At 44.6% G+C, this 22,817-nt stretch overlaps 1 protein-coding gene across 1 annotated transcript in view; it reads left to right on the top strand.

Moving 5' to 3' along the window:
• Positions 1 to 22,817, top strand: part of rxfp1 (relaxin family peptide receptor 1) — a 162,562-nt gene that overhangs the window by 20,431 nt on the left and 119,314 nt on the right. The window contains exons 3-6 of the mRNA XM_041177153.1: positions 834 to 914; positions 4,534 to 4,639; positions 5,459 to 5,530; positions 20,140 to 20,211. Of these exons, the coding sequence (XP_041033087.1) occupies positions 834 to 914; positions 4,534 to 4,639; positions 5,459 to 5,530; positions 20,140 to 20,211 (331 nt within the window). The remainder of the gene's footprint in view (positions 1 to 833; positions 915 to 4,533; positions 4,640 to 5,458; positions 5,531 to 20,139; positions 20,212 to 22,817) is intronic.

The following is a 22,817-nucleotide window of genomic DNA, read 5'->3' as shown; positions in this document are numbered from 1 at the left end:
AAGACCTCTCAACTTGCCCTATCACCAAAGACTTGCATACATACATCTCCAGCTCTCTCAGTTCCTGCGCCTCCTTTAAAATGGTAGGTCTCTTAACAACATGAATAAGGGACTTAGCTTCTGTTTTAGGTCCCCTCACAGAAATTGGGCAGTTATGAGCAGGGCAGGTGTTGGTCCGACCTGTCCAAGATTCTTGGGTCATTGTTACAGCCACCAACTGATTTTTTCAATGCACGTTTTTCCAACAACCTTGTGAAGCCAGGAGGAGTATGGCTACTGACCCCAGCTCCACAGTTGCCACTTTCGGCCCTCAACCTCCCACCCATTGCCCTCCTCCCAGGACTTACCATGAGGTTGCTGTTGGCGAAGCAAGTAGCCTGACATTCATGCTCTTCAAATGTGTGAATTGGCCATGGAGGTGGAACAAGAATGCCTACATTAGATGTTAATGAGGTCTGACGTCCAATTTTGGGCTGCCCTCAGACCTCTCATTAGAGGTGCACACTGCTTAACAGCTTGGAATCTGGTCCCAAAACCAAAATTCTACATTTGATTTTCACATTTTCATTGATAAGATAAAGCTACTGTAAGTAAGGCTACTGTAGCGCTGCATTTGTGACTGAATCTACTGGGACTTCATGTTCCCACCACAATGGTCCAAGTTTCTTAGTTCTTTTTAAAGCATATTTAAGGATATCTTCATCCACCAGTTTTCAGGATAAGGTCTGATTGCATCAAAATTGGTGAACGTAACATAATGTGTCAGCATATGCCTGTGCATTAGTCCTGAATTAATTTTGTGCTGTATATTAAATCATTTCTCTCAACTGTAGATGACAACAATGGATGGTCTGAACTTTTTGATCTATATTATGGAAGAATTTCAAAACATGAAAACGAACTTACCAACTGCAGTAAGTTTCAAAAGTTACTCTAATTTGAGTTTGCTTAAACCTTTACAACACTCTTTTCATATTTTGGTCAGTTGTTATTTTCTACTCAAGGAAATTAAGAAATTTAATTTATTCTGTAACTAAAAAAAGGAGAAAAGCTGTTGATGGGAGAACATTACTGTGATAGAAGCAATAACAGAATGAGTGAATCGAAGGGGACAATGACCATGTATAACCACTATCATCAAATGTAGCACACCAATACTCATAATGCAACATAACTAACAGTCAGCAGACTGTGGATTGAAAAATGAAGCTGGAGAATTACTTAAATAGCTTTATTGACAGTATGGTGGACTCTTTAGAGAGTGCATCTGGGGAATTGATAATGGAAAATAGGGAGATGGCAGACGAATTAAACAGGCATTTTGCTTCGGTCTTTACTATAGAGGACACAAGTAACAGCCCAGAAGCAGCTGTAAATCAGGAAATGGGGGAGAGGAACTTGGGAAAATTACAATCAGCAGAGAAGTGGTATTGTGCAAATTGTTGGGGCTGTGGGCGGCAAATCCCTAGGTCCAAATGGACTTCACCCTAAGATCTTGAAAGAAGTGGCTAGTGAGATAGTTGATGCACTGGTTTTAATTTTCCAAAGTTCCCTATATTCAGGAAAGGCTCTATTAGATTGGAAAATAGCAAATATAACTCCTTTATTCAAAAAGAGAGGGAGACAGAAAGCAGGAAACTCTAGGCCTAACATCAGTCATTGGGAAAATGTTAGAAGCTATTATTAAAGATGTCATAGCTGGGCATTTAGAAAAATGCAAGGCAATCAGGCAGAGTCAACATGGTTTCGTAAAAGGGAAATCATGTTTAACCAGTTTATTGGAGTTTTTTGAAGGGGTCACATATGCTGTGGATAAAGGGGAACCGGTAGATGTACTGCACTTAAATTTCCAGAAGGTACTTAATAAAGTGCCACATCAAAGGTTATTGCAGAAAATAAAAGCTCATGGTGTAGGGAGTAACATATTGGCATAGATAGAAGATTGGTTAGCTAACAGGAAGCAGAGAGTTGGCATAAATGGGTATTTTTCTGATTGGCAGGATGTGATGAGTGGTGTGCCACAGGGATCAGTGCTGGGGCCTCAACTTTTTACAATTTATATAAATGACTTGGATGAAGGGACTGAAGGAATGTGGCTAAATTTACTGATGACACAAAGATAGGTAGGAAAGTAAATTGTAAAGAGGATGTAGGGAGACTACAAAATGACATAAATAGGTTCAGTGAGTGGGCAAAGATCTGGCAAATGGAGTATGATGTGGGCAAATGTGAAGTCATTCATTTTGGCAGGAAGAATAAAAAGGAAGCTTATTATCTAAATGGTGAGAGATTGCAGAGCTCTGAGATTAAAAGGGATTTGGGTGTCCTAGTGCATGAATCACAAAAGGTTAGTATGCAGGTACAGCAGGTAATTAGGAAAGCTAATAGAATGTTATCATTTATTGTGTGGGGAATTGATTACAAAAGTAGGGAGATTATCCTTCAGTTGTACAGGGCATTGGTGAGACCACATCTGGCATATTGTGTACAGTACTGGTCTCCTTATTTAAAGAAAGATGTAAATGCATTAGAAGCAGTTCAGAGAAGGTTTGCCACACTAATACCAGGAATGGGCAGGTTGTCTTATGAGGTAAGGCTGGACAGGTTAGGCATGTATCCACTGGAATTTAGAAGAGTAAGAGGCGACTTAATTGAAACCTTTATGATCATGAGGGGTCTTGACAGGGTGGATGTGGAGAGGATGGTTCCTCTTGTGGGAGCATCTAGAACTAGGAGTCACAGTTTAAAAATAAGGGGTCGCTCATTTAAGACTGAGATGAGGAGAAATATATTCTTTCAGAGCGTTGAGAGTCTGGAAGTCTCTTCCTGAAAAGGCAGTGGAAGCAGAGTTTTTGAACATTTTTAAGGCAGAACTAAACAGATCTTTGATTAACAAGGGGTGAAAGGTTATTGGGGGTAGGCAGGAATGTCAGGTTGAGGTTACATTCAGATCAGCCATGATCTTATTGAATGGTGGAGCAGGTTCAAGGGGCTGAGTGGCCTACTCCTGTTCCTAATTCGTATGTTCGTAAAACCCAGAATAAATGTGAAAAGTACTTCAGAGAAGAACCAAAAGTTTATCTCAATTCAGTGTCCCGGAAAATCTACATGATCCTGAAGTTTGCAGAATCACTGTGGACCACCATGGGCCCCTCAATGGTACATCATATAGTCATGACATCAGCCAGCTGCCTGCCTATGGGGTTGCATGGGTTTGTGCTGAGGTCCAGCTTAGAATCCCAACCCTAAATATTCCTCCCCCTGCCCTAGCAAGGATCTTAGCCCTTTGATCACCCCACTATAGTTAAATGATGGCAGTAAACAGCGCTTGAGAAATCATCTGGTTTCCCTGAATTCCCAGCATAGTACCACCAACCAATAGAAAGGGCAGTATCGCAATGGCAGTGCTAAGCATACAACAGTAGATAATGCACCAAATCCATCCTACTGGTCACCAGAAATCCTACTGCAGTATGGTATCCTATTACCAGAATGATAATCATTTTCCTGGGTGGGGGACAATTACATAGGCAGGTGAGACAGCCAGTAGGATTTCTGATGACCAGTAGGACTGATTTGGTGCATTATCTACTGTTGCATGCTTAGCACTGCCATTGCAATACTGCCCTTTCTATTGGTTGGTGGTACTATCCTGGGAATTCAGGGAAACCAGCTGACTTCTCAAGCGCTGTTTACTGCCATCATTTAATTGTAATGGGGTGATCAAAGGGCTAAAATCCCATATTCACCCACTTCCGGTGGCAAAACTACTGGAGGGAAAATCTAGCCCAATGGATGAAAATCAGATGGGCCTGGATAATGGAAGGACAAGAAAATCAAATTAAAAACTTTTAAACTGGATCAAGATACTGAAGGCCAAAAGTATTATGATCACTGTGTACATACCAGGCTTTCAGAATCCAGGGGGCGATGCCAGCATCCACAACTGTTTCATATCTAGAAGTTTCATGACATCTGCTGAGAGTTTAAAAAAAAAATCAATATACAGTATTTCCAACTGTATCTGGTTGCACCTTAATGGAAAGTACGGATCCATAATGCTGTCTCAGCTATCAGACAGAATACTGTTGTCAGAGAATGTACCCTACAACAGCTAGAATGGCTCTCCTTTGGTAAGTTGTCAAGCTTGCAAAATAATTGTACTCAGTGTCCTGCTCCTGGGAGGTATCCAAGATCCTTGTTATAAAGTGCATTTATGCAGGCATCAGGTGAGGATATTGAGCCCCAACTCACAGTCAGTCAGCTGAAACTCATTTTGTAGGCTCAGATGTGAAAAAACAGACACTTGGACCAAAATGAAACTGCACCCCAGCATGATTCAGCACCTTCACGAGAGGAAATGAAAAAACTGGGGGAAGGGTTTATTTAAAGCACAAGCAGTGTTCTTACATCAAGCAACTGTGGTGAGAGATGGTAGAAAAAAATAATTTCCTTGTATATACCTTGTAAATAGGATTTTAAAAATAATTAATCACAAATGAATAATATATTGCAACATTTCTTTTTGCACAGTGCTTGGGAATTTTTCTGAGAAATGTCAATGCAAAGGTCTGGAACTCAATTGTGAACATGCTGGACTACATTCCGTCCCTTTGGTTTCTTCCAATGTATTAACATTGTAAGTATTCGGGTCATGCAAGGGAGAGACAGTAGCTGGAATTTTCTGTTCTGAAGTCTAAATTCAGTGACAGGCATGGAAGTTGGAACAATTTCCACTGTGCGGCGGTAAGGCTGACCACACACAATTTTGCATTGTTCAGCTCATTACATATATATCACTGAGAAGCTTGCCGAATCTTACCACAGGGCAGGCAGGAAGTCACCGTCCCTGCCTTTACCTCATTAGGTCGAAGGTCGGGGTGCCATATCTAAAGGGCACCCTCACAGCCTGTACTATCCATTCCATCTTTGCCCGGCCACTGCTCCACGCTTCCCTGTTAACCCTTCCTCCCTTCCTTGGTTATCCTCCATTCAACTTGCGCTGTCAACACCCAGTCTCAAGCATAAGCTGGCATTTACAGACACTCCCCAAAGAGGACAATGAATCAGCAACTCACTGGTAATCACGGAAAAAGCCTACCTCTCCAGTTGTACACCACTAACGTGCAGTTGTGAATGTGAACAGTCTAATTTCTCACTGGAAGGAATTTAATTTGAGGGGGAGCTTAAGTCTGGCGAAGTGGCCTTTTAATGAGCATACATAACTTGCTAGTGCACACAAAAGGGCTTCCCAACATTGTTTGCCAGGAAGATCGACCTGCCTTTAAAGTCCCAAGAGCTTAATTGCTAAAATTCATCCTGTCATCAGAAAACTGATTTTTGGCCTCTCAAATTAAGTTTCTCCAGCCCGCCAAGCTTCACTCTGCTGGCAGGACGGGAAGTTTCCACCCAGTGTTTCTTCAATTCATTGCTGTCTCCTCATCTTTATCTGATTCAGGAGACTGCAGATCAATAAGCTACGAAAACTTTACGCTGATGGTTTCAGCATCTATCAGGACCTTCAAGAACTGTAAGTGTGAACACTGCTTGAAACTAAAAGTTATTATTACGTATGTTTTGGCTGCGCTTACTATTGGAAATCATTGTTCTTGATTTTGCTGAGAGTGGTGAAGGAACAGCTTTCATTGTTCACCTCGCATTTGTCTGCCTATTTGATTCTTTGTGGGCTTGTCGGCAGAGATTTCTAAGTAACGGGGACCTGATTCAGCACAGTTCCCTCTGCAAAGCTTCAGCATAGGACATGAGTAGGACAAGCAGCTGGGAAAAAATTGACCAGTCAGATTGAAGAATCCGTAATGTGAGACACAGATCTCAAAGTGGGAAGTAAAAAGAGCAAATATAAATTATATTTAAATGATCATACAGGAAGCAAATTAAAGATTGGGACACGCATATGGAATTAAGGCAGAGACGTAAAAGAGAAAAACAGGAAAATGGATTTCTTTTTAAATCCCCAGCATTAATTCACATTTGTAAACTTAATTTTTCAGGGCTACAGCAGCTGTTCGGCTATATTTATCATTTATTATACTGTTAAAAACCTATTCTTGATTGCGGAACTTTTTCACCTGCCTTTAGTGTGAGGCCATATGGGCAATTACCCTAAGTTCACACCTTACTGTGATTTCTGTGGAGATCCCATTGACAGAGACTGCAACAGTGCAATCTGTGGAGGGACAGGGTAATCCTGACATCAACCCCCACATTTCCATATTTACCTGTGCGGATGCAGAAGTTGCTGCCAGTTTTACCTGACCTGACAGCCCCATTGTTATGAGTACAACAAAACAAAGTTTGAATAAAGCTGCCCTCATGTTCAGAGTGTGCTTTTAACAACAAAGGCTTTTGTTTCTAAATGCCACACAAATGTATTCATTTATATCTTTAACAAAGAATACTTGGATTAGGTTTTCTATTCATTAATTTGGAGTGGGCAAAAAAGCTGGACATCTACATTCCAGAGCCAAAAGGACAGTACTCGAAGTCACTGGTAAATTTTTGGAGCTGAGTCTCACTTAATGGGAGCCTGGCTTAGAGAAATAGGCATGGAAATCAGCACCAAATCAGTTCCAAAGAAGGGTCATATTGGACTCAACACGTTAACTCTGCTTCTCTCTCCACGGACGCTGCCAGTCCTGCTGAGTTTTTCCAGCACTTTTTGTTTTTATTCCAATCGCCAGCTCCGCAGTATTTTGCTTTTATGGAAATCAGCACTGCTGTTTTCCTGTCATTTTATTTTATTGATCTAGATTTTGAAAGAGTGACAAATTGGATGAACTGTCTGCCATCCCAGTCTACACTCTCACTATGTAAGACTGCATGTCAGAATCAAAGACCTCAATTTTGGCAGGGGCGGGTTTTTTGAGCAAAGACGAAGAATTTCGGTCAGTAAACCCAGAAGTCCCAGTTTCACCATGTGCTGTGGCTTTCTTTTCAGATGATCCCCACCTGAAGTAAACCAGTTTGACAGACTTGGCTCCCAATCTAGAACAGGCTGCAGGAACGGGTGGGTGGGGGGTTCTGGGTCTCCTGCCCCAGTGGGTGTCCGTTTCCTGATCTCAGGGTGGGAGATGGTGGTGTCTTTGGATCATAGAGGGTGAGTGCGTCCCATGCCAGGGAAGCAACTAAGCTTAATGGACCACAAGGAAGCATTCCTGCTCCTCCAGACTCACAAGCAGAAGCATTTGCCACTTCTCCAAGGCCTGGGAAGCCTGGCTGCCCAGGGTTAAACCTGCTAGGCAGGTTAAATGTGAGGCTCCCAGCCTTATACTATTTCAATGGCCACCCTGCCCACTGTCTCACCTCTGTTAAACCCAAAATGGGCAGGTAGGGTTCATGACTTTAAAAATTCTTATATCTTGCCCAACCCCAACCCCCCCAGCTGTTTGTGTGGGTTAAAATTACCCTAGAGCCTTAAAATATTTACCCTGTTATTTGGCTGTCTGTTCTATATCATCTTATTTATTTCCATGGAAACAAACATCATTTGTTTGGCATTCATAATTGGAAGTGGATCTGAGGTTGTCTTGTGTTAACTGCTGTCAAAAGTCAAAATATTCTCCAATCTTTAATTCTTTTCAAAACCCAGGAATCACTTGCTGCTATAGTGCTCAGAATGTTAAAAATGTGAACAAATATCTAAAGAAGTAAAAACGCATTAACAGCACACCTAAATTCATACAGATTTGAAGTGATTTCATTCTGACAGGCAGCATGGTTGCAGAAACATTTCTAAGGTTATGAACGATTCTATTGCTTCTCAAGATGAACATTTGTAAACAGAATGAATCCTGAGAATTAACTAAAATAGTTTGTCATGTTGTTCTGATGATATAGAGGCACCAAACACTCATAAGAGATTGCGTAAACATGTTGTGGGTTCAATTATTTAGAATAGGAACATGAGAACTTATATACATAGGTAGAACACTTGAAGGCATCAGTAGCTGAGCTGTGTGTATGTATGTGTGTGTGTGCGTGTTCTGCTCAAAAGCAAAAGTACAACTAAGACTGGATTGCATAACACATTTCCCTTCTAGTGGTATCATGCTGCTGTCCCTTAAAGGCATATTACAAAATAATACGCTGATATTTGTGTGTCCCTCCCTCTCTTCCCTATCATTGGCGGTTTTGCCTTCAACATCTAAACTCCAGGCTTTGGAATTCCCTCCTTAAGCTATTCTGCTTCTCCATCTCCCTCTCCTGAAGACCCACCTTAAAACCCTCAAGGCAATGTTCAAGAAGTACCCAAAACAGGCGCTATAAACCAGGTGCTGCTTTGTTCACCCAATTGGTGTCAATGTGGGGTCAGAGTCATTTAGAGGCCCGGGCTTCATTAACATGCCATTGGCAAACTAGCTTCTAAGCAGATGCAGCCCACTGGTTCTGGGAGGGGAAATTGGTTGGCTTCCACACTAATCCAGCCAGCTCAGTTTTTCTACATTAAAGGTACTTGGCAAATCTCTCGAATTGCCCAGGAGTCTCTCTGAACTCTATCAGAGTTCCTGCCTTCCTTCCTTCCTGCCTCAGTGGAGCTGGATTGAGTGACTTCCATCGCTTGTGGTCGGTTGCTGGTCCACTCTTAAGTTCACCAGAGAGGTAGCTTGCCTCACTTCCTGTAAAATGACGGCGAAGGAGAAGCACCGTCCATGAATGTCCTGTCCTGTTGGCTTGATTTCAATGGAGAAATTCTCCTGTTGTCTTCCAGCCAGCCTGGAACTGCTAAATCTCATAACTAATCTTCCCTATTAAGACTACTTTGCTAGTTGTGTAAGCAAACACAATTTGGAAACTTAAACATTTTGTAAAAATGTGCTCATCTTCAATGTTTATCCATGTGCCCAAGTTGTTTGGTGAATTTACTATTTTCTGCAGGGTGCAGTTTCAGCTTATTGCTTAATTAGGATTTGAAACTTCAATATAATAAAACCAAAATACTGCAGATGCAGGAAATCCGAAACAAAAACAAAAAATGCTGGAAAAACTCAGCAGGCCTGACAGCATCTGTGGAGAGAAAGGCAGAGTTAACGTTTCGACCCCATATAACTCTTCAGAGCAGAGCAGAGTATGACGTCTCTTCAGCTCTGAAGAAGATTCATACAGACTTTCAGCACTTTTTGAAACATCAATTTTTGATGTTGGTTTTTTCCCTGTAATGGAAATTGTTGGGGTCACAGGCCCAAGAGATTGGTGACCTGCTGTCCTGTGACCTTTTTGATGGTTGGTAAAGTATAGGGTTAGTTAAAGTAATTTAAGTCTCTTGACATCTATTCAATGTAACATTAATTCTAAATGAAGTAGTTTAGTGCTTTGCATTCATCAGGGCTCAGGTAGTAACTTATTTGGGAGCTACTATTTTGTGTAATTAATTATTAGGCAAAAAGAAAAGGGAAGCATTCGTAAGGGTTAGAAGGCTGGGAACAGATGAAGCCCGTGGAGAATATAAAGAAAGTAGGAAAAAACTTAAGCAAGGAGTCAGGAGGGCTAAAAGGGGTCATGAAAAGTCACTGGCAACCAGGATTAAGGAAAATCCTAAGGCCTTTTATACATATGTAAAAAGCAAGAGGGTAGCCAGGGAAAGGGTAGGCCCACTCAGGGACAGAGGTGGGAATCTGTGTGTGGAGCCAGAAGAAATGGGAGAGATACTAAATGAATACTTCTCATCAGTATTCACCAAAGAGAAGGACTTAGCGGTCGATTTGTCTCGGGAAGAGTGTGTAGATAGCCTGGATCATGTTGAGGTCAAAAAAGACGAGGTGTTAGGCGTCTTGAAGAATATTAAGGTGAATAAGTCCCCAGGCCAGATGGGATCTACCCCAGAGTACCGAGGGAGGCAAGGGAGGAGATTGCTGGGGCCTTGACAGAAATCTTTGTATCCTCACTGGCCACGGGTGAGGCCCCTGAAGACTGGAGAATGGCCTATGTTGTTCCATTGTTTAAGAAGGGTAACAGGGATAATCCAGGAAATTACAGGCCAGTGAGCCTTACGTCAGTGGTAGGGAAATTATTGGAGAAGATTCTTTGTGACAGGATTTACTACCATTTGGAAGCAAATGGGCATATTAGTGAGAGGCAGCATGGGTTTGTGAAGGGGAGGTCGTGTCTCACTAATTTGATCGAGTTTTTCGAGTAAGTGACAAAGATGATCGACGATGGAAGGGCAGTGGATGTTATATACATGGATTTCAGTAAGGCCTTTGACAGGTCCCTCATGGCAGACTGGTACAGAAGGTAAAGTTGCACAGGATCAGAGGTGAGCTGGCAAGATGGATATAGAATTGGCTTGGTCATAGAAGACAGAGGGTAGCAGTGGAAGGGTGCTTTTCTGAATGGAGAACTGTGACTAGTGGAGTTCCGCAGGGATCAGTGCTGGGACCTTTGCTGTTTGTAGTCTACATAAATGATTTGGAGGAAAACAGGGCTAATTAGTAAGTTTGGAGACGACACTAAGGTTGGAGGAGTTGCAGATAGTGAAGAGGATTGTCAAAGGATACAATGGGATTTGGATCGATTGGAGATTGGGCGGAGAAATGGCAGATGGAGTTTAATCCGGACAAATGCAAGGTAATGCATTTTTGAAGGTCTAATACAGGCAGGAATTATACAGTAAGTAGCAGAACCCTTAAGTGCATTGACGGGCAGAGGGATCTGGGTGTACATGTCCACAGGTCACTGAAAGTGGCAACACAGGTGGATAAGGTAGTCAGGAAGGCATATGGCATGCTTGACTTCATTGGCAGCGGTATTGAGTATAAAAGCTGGGAAGTCATGCTGCAACTGTATAGAACCTTGGTTAGGCCACACTTAGAATATTGCGTGCAATTCTGGTCGCCACATTACTAGAAGGATATGGAGGCGTTGGAGAGGGTGCAGAGGAGGTTTACCGGGATGCTGCCTGGTCTGGAGGTTATCAGCTATGAGGAGAGGTTGGAGAAACTCATATTGTTCTCATTAGATCGACGGAGATGGAGGGGCGACTTGATAGAAGTTTACAAAATTATGAGTGGCATGGACAGAGTAGATAGTCAGAAGCCTTTTCCCAGGGTGGAAGAGTCAATTACTAGGGGACATAGATTTAAGGTGAGTGGAGAAGACTTTAGAGGAGATGTGCGGGGCAGGTTTTTTATGCAGAGAGTAGTAAGTGTCTGGAATTTGCTGCCAGAGGAGGTGGTGGAAGCAGGTACGATAGTAGTGTTTAAGAAGCAGCTTAACAAATACATGAATAGGATGCGATTAGAGGGATATGGACCCCAGAAGTGCAAAATGTTTTAGTTGACGGGCAATATGATCGGCACAGGCTTGGAGGGCCGAAGAGCCTGTTCCTGTGCTGTACTTTTCTTTGTTCTTTGTTCTTGTTCTTTGTAATCTGAGCACTGATGAATGAACAGCTCTAAACTGTATTGTTTAGAATTTCCAATCCTGTTAGACTTGTGTCAGAAATTTATGGGCCCAGATCTTCCACAAAGCAGCACTCATTGTTGGATTGCCTACACGTTCTGCATTTCTTTCTGGGCTTTCCAAGTCCGGCTTCTCCAGAAACACAGAGCACAGCATCCATCAGAGAGCTCCATCATAGCACTGTAGCATCGGGAATGTAGACAGGACTAGCCCCCTGTTTTACAGCACTAAGTTTAAGGGTCCAGTTTGTCTGTTAGTGAGTGAATGGGTAAATGAGCGGGTAGGTGAGTAGGGTGGGTGAGTTGGCAGGTGGGTGAGTTGGTATGTGGGTCAGGTGCTAGTCAGGTTGGGAAGGTCAGCTCGGAGGCTAGTCGGGTGGTGGTGGGGGTAGTCAGATCAAGTCGGGTTGAGGGGATAGTAGGGGGTGGGGGAGGGGGGATCAGTGTGAGTGTCTGGGGAGGGGTCAGTTCTGTAGTTACCCAGGAGTTAGAATAGGAATTTTCTATCTTAACATTCCCGAAGTAACTATTATGGTATGCACCATAGAACTGTCCGAAGTCTCTGACTCTAGCTCAGAGTCTGAGACATTCACAGAGATCCTAGAAACAGGGGAATCACCTCTCAGAAGTTCAAACTTCCTAGTCAATTCCCATGGAGGTCAGCATGTTGTGTCAGGACTACTGTGGGGTCCTAAAACAAATTTTGGGTCATATGTCCAGTCCAGGTTTCAATGGGAGACCAGAAGATCTGAATATGGTCTGAATTTGAAGCCAGTATCAAGCCGTTAAGTAAATACAATAACATTTGCAGACTTCATTGAATGTCCTGTGACTAATCTTCAGGAATAGGTAAAATCAAAGTTGACAAGGAGCTGTATAAATGCAGGGTGTTACTGTTATTGCCATAGATTCCCAAATAGGATTATTTTTAATATACCCATTCATAGGATATGGGTGTCACTGGCTTGGCCAGCATTTATTGCCCTTGATCAGAGAGCATTTAAGAGCCAACCACATTGCTGTGGTAGTGGGGTCTGCAGTGACATGTAGGCTAGACCAGTTAAGGACATCACATTTCAAACATTAGTGAACTAGATGGGTTTTTACAACAATCAGACTTTTAATTGCAGGTTTTTATTGAATTCAAATTTCATAGTCTGCTATGGTGGGATTCAAACACCAGTCCCCAGAGAATTACCCTGGGTCTCTGGATTATTAGCCTAGTGACAATACCACTATGCCACCGCCTCCCCTTGAGTTGAATGGGAAGCAATCGGGTACATGGGATCCAGTACAGGCATTTAACTGGAAACAGCTATAAATTTGAGTAATTCAGGCACTATTAATATTTTAACTAATTTAAATTCATTTGTTCAAATCTCTGAACGTTTTTTTGATATTAATGGGAAAACTTTGGCAGAACATGAAAGGATCCAGATACATAATGTATTGTGTAATTCAAGTACATAGACTGCGCACCAGCTCTAAAACAGGGATCTTTTATATCATCAGCATCAAATCTTTATGTACATTGATGGAAAAGCTTAACTCAGATAGACGAACAATTTAGAATGGATGACTGTAGCCCCAACAACCCAGTCACACCAGGAAACCATCAAGAGCTCAACTCCTGGTCTCTAATCAGCTAAGTATCTGAGTTGATTGCAGAGCAATGGTAGCCGGGATGTCTTGAATTCAGCAGAAGTAATGATTAGTGGAACTCCTATTGTTAATTCTCCTCAACCGCATGAGCTAGGTTACCTTGCTATCCAGACCACAAAGGGTATCTTCTTCATCTTTGGGCTTCTCAATCTCAGGTTTCTGTGCTGTCCAGACCATCCTCCTTGGTCTGAATGCCTGTCCCAGCTCGATCTCGCTGGTTCTCCAGACATTGGCAAAGGCTTCTGTCTTCCCTATTTGTGCTCGCACTCCTAGCCGCTGCAGCTCACTATTCGAAGGCCATGGCTTCTTCTTTTGCCCACTCCTCATGGCATCTGACTCCACCAACCCCCAATGCCCCTTCCCAGCCTGCCAAAGACTTTTCTCCCTGCCCAGAGAGGCTAACCAGTTCCTCTGCCCTGCACCCTCCTCCACCATCACCACTTGCAGGCAAAAGCCCCACTATGCATTCCCTGCTTAGGAGTTGCTGTCCCAGCAATTATACATATCACACAATTACTGCTTACCAATTGATTGCATAATTACCAAGCTCAATTGAGCTATGATAGCCAGCACATTTGAATTCACATTAGTGGCAACAGTTCATCACCGACCTGGGCAAAAGGTAAGGGTTAGGAGATGACCTTCTCAGTCTATCATTTGGATGGGTACTTTCAGTAGGGTCCAGGCTATGTGATGGATTGACCAGGTTGGTGCCTTCAGGGACTGTATGATCAACATCACTTGGTGCTCCACTTGCAGCCTCAATGTGTGTCATCCCTGCATCTTCTTCCGGTACCAGAGTGGGCCTCCTCACATTGGATGCACAACAGGAATTCCAAGCACACAGACCATTCCAGGATTCCCTGTCACTATCCCATTCCTCTTCTTTCAAATTACTGCCTGCTGGCATTTCAGGTTTAGCTATGCCATTGAGTGTACTGACTGTCCTCACATAATCCACAAGGCTTTTGGCATCAAGCTATTGCACTCGGTGAACCACCTTCTGAGCTTGTCCTCCAGCTACAGGCTCGACATCATGAATGTGACCACCAGTGTCAAGCTGCTTCCCTGCTTTGGCCAAAGTACACCTCTCGCAGTAGATGGCAGTATTGGCAGCCATCCCTGGACAGTAATGCCATTTTCTTATCAGTGTAACTCCCTTTTCCAATGCTGGATGACCCGCCTGCTTGTGCACTGCTTTCAGGACTTAAAGCTTAAGGCTGCTGGGAAGGATGAGTTGCTTCACCTCCTTCCTGTTGTTATGACCAGCCAATAGAGAATGCCCTCTTCCTGCCTGATCCTCTTCTACCTCAGTAGTTTACGTACCCGTTTGGACTCCTTCATTAGGTCGTGTCAGGTTGGTGGACATTTAGTCTTCCAGTAAAAGTGAAGTTTACTAGTGCCTTTGTCCATGACTGGAAGCTGCCTGAAGTCCTCGTTTGAGATGGAGTTGGAGCTGTTTTCCCCAGTAGGTCCATTCCTACTAACAACTGCTGCTTTAAGGACACCCATGGGAATTTTTGGTTGGCTTTGGTCATCTTTCTGACTGAAATTGGCAATCAGCTTGGGTATTCTATCCGTCTCTCCCACAGTGACTAGAGCTGCTCCAAAAATTACACCAGTTTGCTGCTTGGCTACATGAGAAATGTGCTGCCCTAAGAGAGCATGATGTCACCCATGTTGATAGTGACTGGCATGATCCTTTAGGGATGGTGATGGTGCTGGCAGGTAAGGGAATAGCTTGATTCCTGGCTACTAAAATGGTTATCATGTCAAGCATAGGCTGATATATCTTAAATGCATGAAGCAGAGTTGAGAACTCTTAGCCTCTTCCCGTCAAGCTCCTAACATGTTACAAGTACTTGTTACCATATGTGCTTTCCAACAATGCCTGAATGTCCCTTAGCACACTCAACCCTAACACTACAGGTGCCCTCAACTTCCTCTGCTAGAGCTACGTGAGTATCTATAGAGTCACAAACCACCAGAAATCCAAGATTGCAGAAGATGTGGCTGAACTCAGATATGGAGAGCTCAACATATCCATGATAAGGGATATCCAACCCTTGTAGAGCAAAGATTCAGATGAGTGAAGAGATGTCTACCAGCTCATACTCTTCAACTAGATGCTCCCTGTAGAAGTGATTGGTAATGGATGATGCTTCTGCTCCCATGTCAGTTAGGCACAAAGCCCTGACCTCAACAAATGTTACCTGAACCGTTGGACATATTCCTGTTACTTTCTGTAAGACCAGATCTCTTCCTGGTTGTGGGATCTGTGGCTGCTGAGGGCAGCCTCTTTTGAAGTGCCCAACACTTGCAATTCCAGCACCTCTCAGAAGTATCTCTGGGACACGTTCAGCCTTGAGGCTTGCTTTGGAAGTAGGACAGCAAAAACTGGATCTGGGCTTGCTACAGAGCAAGCTGCTCTGCCTTCTCTTCAGTATGAGGTTTCCATCCCCATCAGCGCTGCCAGTCACGTCCCTAACAGTGCCCTCCCTCCTGGTTTTAGTAGTCCGGTCTTCCCCGTGATCCTGATGATCTGATCACATGTGTTGAAGAAGAACAATTGGGGCTTGTCACTGTTAAGTCTCCTCAGCTCCATCCGGATGTTTTCAACCCTCACTGCATCAGCCAGGCGATTTTTCAGCTGCATGTCCCTGGTCAGTTTGCAAGAGGGCTCCAGGAGAACGATTCAGTGAAACAAGTTCACAAGCTCCAGGAATACTGAGAACAGGCACACTCCTTCAGCCTGTGTATACCCATTGAACCTCTGCAGCTGTGGCAGATTACTGCTGCTGCCCAAACACCCTTGCCAGGACCTTGAAGGTCCACTGCGAGCTTCTTATATGTCCACACCTCTTCCCAGTATTTCCCTGCTGCCTTTCCTGCATAGAACAGGAGCACTACCTGCTCATTCTCATTGAGGACCCTGAATGCAATGACCATCTGCGTGTCCTTGATCCAGTCTTCAGCTGAAAGGTCGTTAGACGGTTCTGGCCTTCCCCCAAACCAGTCCAACTTCCCACCTGCTAACAGATAGAATATCTATGAAGGAGTAATACTTCCTCCCTCCATGGAGTCGAGAGAAAGCACATAAGGAGCTTCAGCCTGATCTTCACTTAGAGGTCCAACTTCCTCCACTGATGTCTGTGCCCCCAAAGAGACTGGAGCTGCTTCGGCCTTCATCTTGGACATCAGCAGTCTCAGCTCTTCCATCATCTGCTCCATCTCGGCCAGGTGCCTTTCCATCTCGTTCACCATGATTCTCCATCTCGGCCAGGTGCCTTTCCATCTCGTTCACCATGATTCTCCATCTCGGCCAGGTGCCTTTCCATCTCGTTCACCATGATTCTTCATCTCGGCCAGGTGCCTTTCCATCTCGTTCACCATGATTCTCCATCTCGGCCAGGTGCCTTTCCATCTCGTTCACCATGATTCTCCATCTCGGCCAGGTGCCTTTCCATCTCGTTCACCATGATTCTCCATCTCGGCCAGGTGCCTTTCCATCTCGTTCACCATGATTCGATGCCTGTGCTGTGGAATCCCACTCCTGTCACCAAAATGTAACATGAAATTCCAGCACACGGACTGCGTGCATGTTCTAAAACAGAGATCTTTTATTACATTGGCATCAAATCTTTGTGTACATTCATGGAAAAGCTTAATTCGGAGGAACAGACAATTTACAATGGATGACTGTGGCCCCAGCACTCCAGACACACCAGGAAAATGTCAAGAGCTTAATTCCTGGTCTCTAACCAGCCGAGTAATTGAGTCTATTGTGGAGCAGTGGGAATGGGGATGCCTTGTATTCAGCAGAGGATCTGGTTAGTGGAGCTCCTATTACAAATTCCCCTCAACCGCGTGAGCTACATTACCTTGCCATCCAGATCATGAAGGGCATCTTCCCAAGGTGACCAATCATTCCGAAGTTTATAGGGTTATCCTGGAATTTGGCATCCCACTCCGCATCCCAGGCCAGGAATGCCATTTGTCCTGGATTCCTCCAGTGAGTGACTGAGGAGACCGCGCAGAGCCTCCTCTTACCACTACTCGAGCATCTTTGGTGTCTGCGCATGCATATTGTGTTGCTGCATATGCGTAGTCCAGAGCCCCAGCACAATGCACATGCCACAAGGGAGTAGCACTGGCCGGCACTCCCCTCACTGAGACGTGCCTAGCTTCGGTCATTTTTAAAAATTTGTTCATGGGGTTTTGGTGTCGCTGGCTAGGCCAGGGTTTATTGCCCAACCTTAATTGCCCTTGAGAAGGTAGTGGTGAGCTGCCTTGTTGAACCTCTGCAGTCTTTGTGGTGTAGGTACACTCACAGTGCCGTTAGTGAGCAAGTTCCAGGATCTTGACCCAGTGATAGTGAAGGAACGGTGATGTATTTCCAAGTCAGGATGGTACGTGGCTTCAAGGAGAACTTCCAGATAGTGGTGTTCCCATCTGTCTGCTGCCCTTGTTCTTCTAGATGGTAGTGGTTATGTGTTTGGAAGGTGCTGTCCAAGGAAGCTTGCTGAATTCCTACAGTGCATCTTGTAGATGGTACACACTGCTGCTATTGTGCGTTGGTGGTGTAGGAAGTGAATGTTTGTGGATGGGGGTGCCAATCAAGTGGGCTACTTTGTCCTGGATGGCATCAAGCTTCTTATTGGAGCTGCATTCATCCAGGCAAGTGGGGAGTATTCCATCACACTCCTGACTTGTGCCTTGTCGATGGTGGACAGCCTTTGGGGAGTTGGGAGGTGGATTACTCAGCACAGGATTCCCAGCCTCTGACCTGTTCTTGTTGCCACAGCATTTATGTGAAGTTCAGATTCTGGTCAATGGTAACTCCCAGGATGTTGATAGTGGGGGATTCAGCGATGGTAATACCATTGAATGTCAAGGGGCGATCATTAGATTCTCTCTTGCTTTGTGGTCATTGCCTGGCATTTGTGTGGCACAAATGTTACTTACCACTTGTCAGTCCAAGCCTGGATATAGTCCAAGTCTTGCTGCATTTGGACATTGACTGCTTCAGTATCTGAGGAGCCGGGAATGATGCTGAACATTGTGCAATCATCAGCGAACATCCCACTTCTGATCTTATGATGGAAGGAAGGTCATTGATGAAGCAGCTGAAGATGGCTGGGCCAAGGACACTACCCTGAGGAACTCATGCAGCGATGTCCTGGAACTGAGATGATTGGCCTCCAACATCACAACCATCTTCCTCTGTGCTAGGTAAGATTCCAACCAGTGGAGAGTTTTCCCCTTGATGCCCATTGACCCCAGTTTTGCTAGTGGGTGTTTGAAATAGGGGTTTCCCGGGGGGAGGAGGATCTGGCAGCTTGGAGGGGTGGTACAGGCCTGCAGTAATGGCGGCAGGAAGCAGTAATGGTCGCAGGAAGCACTCAGGCCCAAGTCAGAGGGATCAGGTCTGACACAGGCTCAGGGAGGTCCGGGCCAGTCTGAGGAGAAAGAGGTGTCTGGCAGGCCCGAAGAGGATGGTAGGGTCTAGCTAGGCCCAAAGGATAGGATTGTCGGAGCAGGCCTGAGGTGGGGCGATGCTCTAGGTAGGTCCACAGGGATGGGGTGTCAAGGTAGGCCCAAGTGGGAGGAGGGTTCCGGGTGAGCCCCAAGAAGGAATGGGAAGATCCAGACAGGCCCGAGTGGGAGGAGGGTTCCGGGCAGGCATGAGAGGGACAAGGGTCTCTGCAGCCGTGATGCTGTGAGGGTATCTAGCCCGAGGAGGAGGGTTGGCCCAAGCAGGACCAACGGGAGGTGGGGGTCTGGGCAAGCCCAAGGTGAGGAGATAGAGAAAGGATTGAGAATACGTCTGTCTAAAGGAGAGGAGTTGGGCAGGTATGTGGGTGTGTGTGTGTGTGTGTGTGTGTGTGTGTGCGTGTGTGTGTGTGTGTGCGTTTGTGTTGGGGAGCCTCATGGACCCATTGGGAGCTTCCAGGGAGCAGCTCATATAGCATCGATAAGGTCGAGGAGGCAGACTGTAAGTCAAGAGCTTTACATTGGGAATATTCTGATAGGCACCTACCATCTTTATCTACATCTCCCTCTGCACCCCATCAGTTCAGTCAGCATCTACAGCTCCCCCAGCAGCCACCGCCCCCCTCCCCCCACCCCTAGCACCACTGGCTTCCCTGGCTAAGTGTCCTTTATTTTTTTTCCCCCAGAGTTGGTCACCTGTATCCTGCTCACCCCAGGACTTTTCAGACTGTGCTGTCCAGACCATCCTCCTTGATCTCTAGCAGCTGTAAGCATGCTGCAGTTCCCCTCACTGGTGCTCCTGAGACTAGCAAAGGCTCCCCTGTTTGTGGTTCACACTTCTATCACGCTGCAGCTCACAGTTCAGTGGTTACCTGTTTCTTCTTTAACCTGTTCTTCATGGCAACTGGCTCCACTCCTCCCCACACCAGCCTGTCAAAGACACGGAAGGGCCCGCAGGGGCTGACCAATTCCCCTGCCCAGCGTCCTCCCCCACCGTCACCACTCCAGGTGGAAGCCCTGCTGCAATACTGTCACCAAATTGTTGCTGAAAGAAATACAGTGCTTTGAGGGTATTCCCGCATTGGGTTCACTAGAAACATGTCGCTTCATGTAAGAGGAGGTTAATGCCTGCAATTCTGGGAAGAATTAGTTCTTCGTCTGAGCCGTCCTGTAGAAGAGGAGCACAAAGTTGATGCTGGATACTTCCATAGGAACAAGGGCGGTGGGGAGGAACCAGAAAAGGTCAAACCTTGTTCAAACTCATGCATCTCCTGGCAAATGGCTACATGGCAGCATTAATGGAGATCAGGGAGTAAGGGTCCTGTCCTCTAAGCAGGAGAGTGTGGTCAAGTAAAGGGAGAAGGAAAAATACAAATGCAAAATAAATGTATTGTTTAATGAATCTGCAAATATACTTGATTTGATGGAGCTCCCAGTGTTTTAGACCTAGAGTTAGCAGGGTTTGGCATCTATTTCAAATCCCATGTCATCTAATTCCTATCATTTTGGTTTGAATACGATTTGTAGATTTCACATTTCAAATTAATTACATTGCATTTTCTTTTAGAAACCTAAACTACAACGAAATAACGACAGTTTCTGAACGAGCATTTAAGGGACTGCATAACCTAATTAAACTGTGAGTATACTTAATGTAAAATTCCTCCTTCTAGTTAAGTAATTGGAATTTCCACAGGTGTTCTCCTGATCATCCACCATCATTTTGGCCCAGTTGCTTTACCCAGGCTACTATTGGTAAAGGATACCTCTTAGATATTCAGTCCTACTGTAGAAAAAAAAAATGATTGAACTGATATTTTCCCAACAGAAGAATAGGAATTTAATTTAATGCCACTGATTCTGTATTGTTTGGAGTGATGCCATAAATTTTGATTATTAGACACACCTTAGCCTACGAGCCGCAGTTTTCACTTAACCTGTGAGACACCACTGCAGATAGCAGCTTATAGATAATTATTTTCGAATTACCATCATTATCTTGAGCCATTCCATTGTATTGTGTAGAACTTCATGCACAAGGCATGTTGCAGTGGTTGGTTCAAACTCTTTCAATGTTTAGAAGAGTAAATGAAGAGAGAGAAATATAACTGATATATGTCTAAATCCTGTATGTGGTGCATATTTTGTCTTATCAATTCAAGGCATTTCTTAATGTATGTGTCAGAATTTAAAGTAAATATGAAATAAAATACAGATGCCACTTATCTGCAATCTACAGAACAAATCCCAACCACAGAAAATACCTTATTGATTATGGTATCAGAGGGCTAGTTTTGACTGGCAAAGTTTGAGAGAGTGGGGACCAGGAAATTGGAGAGGGAAGACACTATCAACATCCTGGGGGTTACCATTGACCAGAAACTGAACTGGACTAGCCATATAAATACTGTGGATACAAGAGCAGATCAGAGGCTAGGAATTCTGCAGTGAGTAATACACTTCCTGTCTCCCCAAAGCCTGTCCACCATCAACAAGGCACAATCAGGATTGTGATGGAATACTCTCCATTTGCCTGAATGAGTGCAGCTCCCACAGCACTCAAGAAGTTTGACACCATCAGGACAAAGCAGACTGCTTGATTGGCACCCCATCCCCAAACATTCACTCCCTCCACTGCTGACGCACAGCAGCAGCAATGCGTACTATCTACAAGATGCACTGTAGGAATTCACCAAGGCTTCTTAGACAGCACCTTCCAAATCCACGACCGGTACCATCCAGAAGGACAAGGGCAGCAGAAACATGGGAACACCACTACCTGGAAGTTCTTCTCCAAGCCACAAACCATCCTGACTTGGAACTATATCTCCGTTCCTTCACTGTCTCTGGGTCAAAATCCTGGAACTCCCTCCCTAACAGTGCTGTGGGTGTACCTACACCACTGACACTGCAATGGTTCAAGAAGGCAGCTCATCACCACCTTCTCAAGGACAACTAGGGATGGGCAATAAATGCTGGCCCAGCCAGCAATGCCCACATCCCATGAATTAATCAGAAACAGAGCATTTCTACCTGGTCCCTAATGAAAATGCACTTGTCGTGACTGCCATTCACATCCATGTTATTCCAATTAGCCCTGAAAAGGAGCTCAGTTCTGTCGAAGGGTCATGAGGACTCGAAACGTCAACTCTTTTCTTCTCCGCCGATGCTGCCAGACCTGCTGAGTTTTTCCAGGTAATTCTGTTTTTGTTCAGTTATGAATCATCCAGCTTGCTAAAGAAAGACATTAGCAGGCTCGTGACGTTTCTGATGTGCCATAAGTTAAAGGGAAGTACAGCATATGTGATTGAATGAAGTCAAACAAATCAAATTCTGAAGTCATATTCAACTCGAAATGTTAATTCTGTTTCTCCCTATGCAGATGCTGCCAGATCTACTGAGTATTTCCAGCATTTTGTGTTTTTTCAGATTTCCAGCATCCATAGCATTTTGCTTTTTATAAAAGAATTGACACTTCTGTTAAAATGGCAGAAAGGGACATATGATAGAGTGTACACTGTTACACATTTGTACAATAATATTGATGACAGTAATTCCCAGGTTTGTTTGCTAAAACATCTGTTATTAGGTTCATAGAGAAAAATATCACCAGGAACTATCTGTAAAGTTATCCTTTGTGTCATAACTCTAACATGGTGCTTCACCTGGTAACAAGGGCTGTTTTGCGAAGGTAACAGCAACTGACCATTAGTTCTTTTACAATGGCCCAGATCTTACGGTCTCTGGATAGTCGGAGACCGGACGCACCCCAGAAGATGCGCTCCAGGACCCCTCAGAAGTCCCAATGCAATGACTCCGTTGGAATTGCCTGGGAAGCTTGAGCTTCCAACAGGCAACTCCCGGGCTCCTCAGGACCTTGGGGCTTTCAGTTAGAGTCAGAGACTTCAGACACTTTTGATTTACTTAACTGGTTATCCAGGAAATGTCAGACAGATTAAAACCTAACCTAATACCTGAGTAACTATACAACTGACCACTCCCCGCCACACCCTGACTTCTCTCCACAATCCAACCTGACCTGACCTCACCACTCAACTCCTCTCCTGATGCCCAACCTCACCACTGGCTCTCTTTTCGAAGCCCTGACTACCCAGGATCGGACGTCCCAGCCAGAAATCCGCATCTCCAGCGTGGTGAAAATAAGTAGGATTGGAGTGGTAATTTATCAGTTATGTCCACTTCTTGGAAGATTCAGGCCCGTATTTAAAGCATGAAATGCTGAGT

The sequence above is a fragment of the Carcharodon carcharias genome, chromosome 1 (genome assembly GCF_017639515.1).
Source record: "Carcharodon carcharias isolate sCarCar2 chromosome 1, sCarCar2.pri, whole genome shotgun sequence".
NCBI classification, from domain to species: domain Eukaryota; kingdom Metazoa; phylum Chordata; class Chondrichthyes; order Lamniformes; family Lamnidae; genus Carcharodon; species Carcharodon carcharias.
The sequence above is the reverse complement of the archived record's forward strand: the minus strand, read 5'-3'. Positions and strand labels throughout refer to the sequence as shown.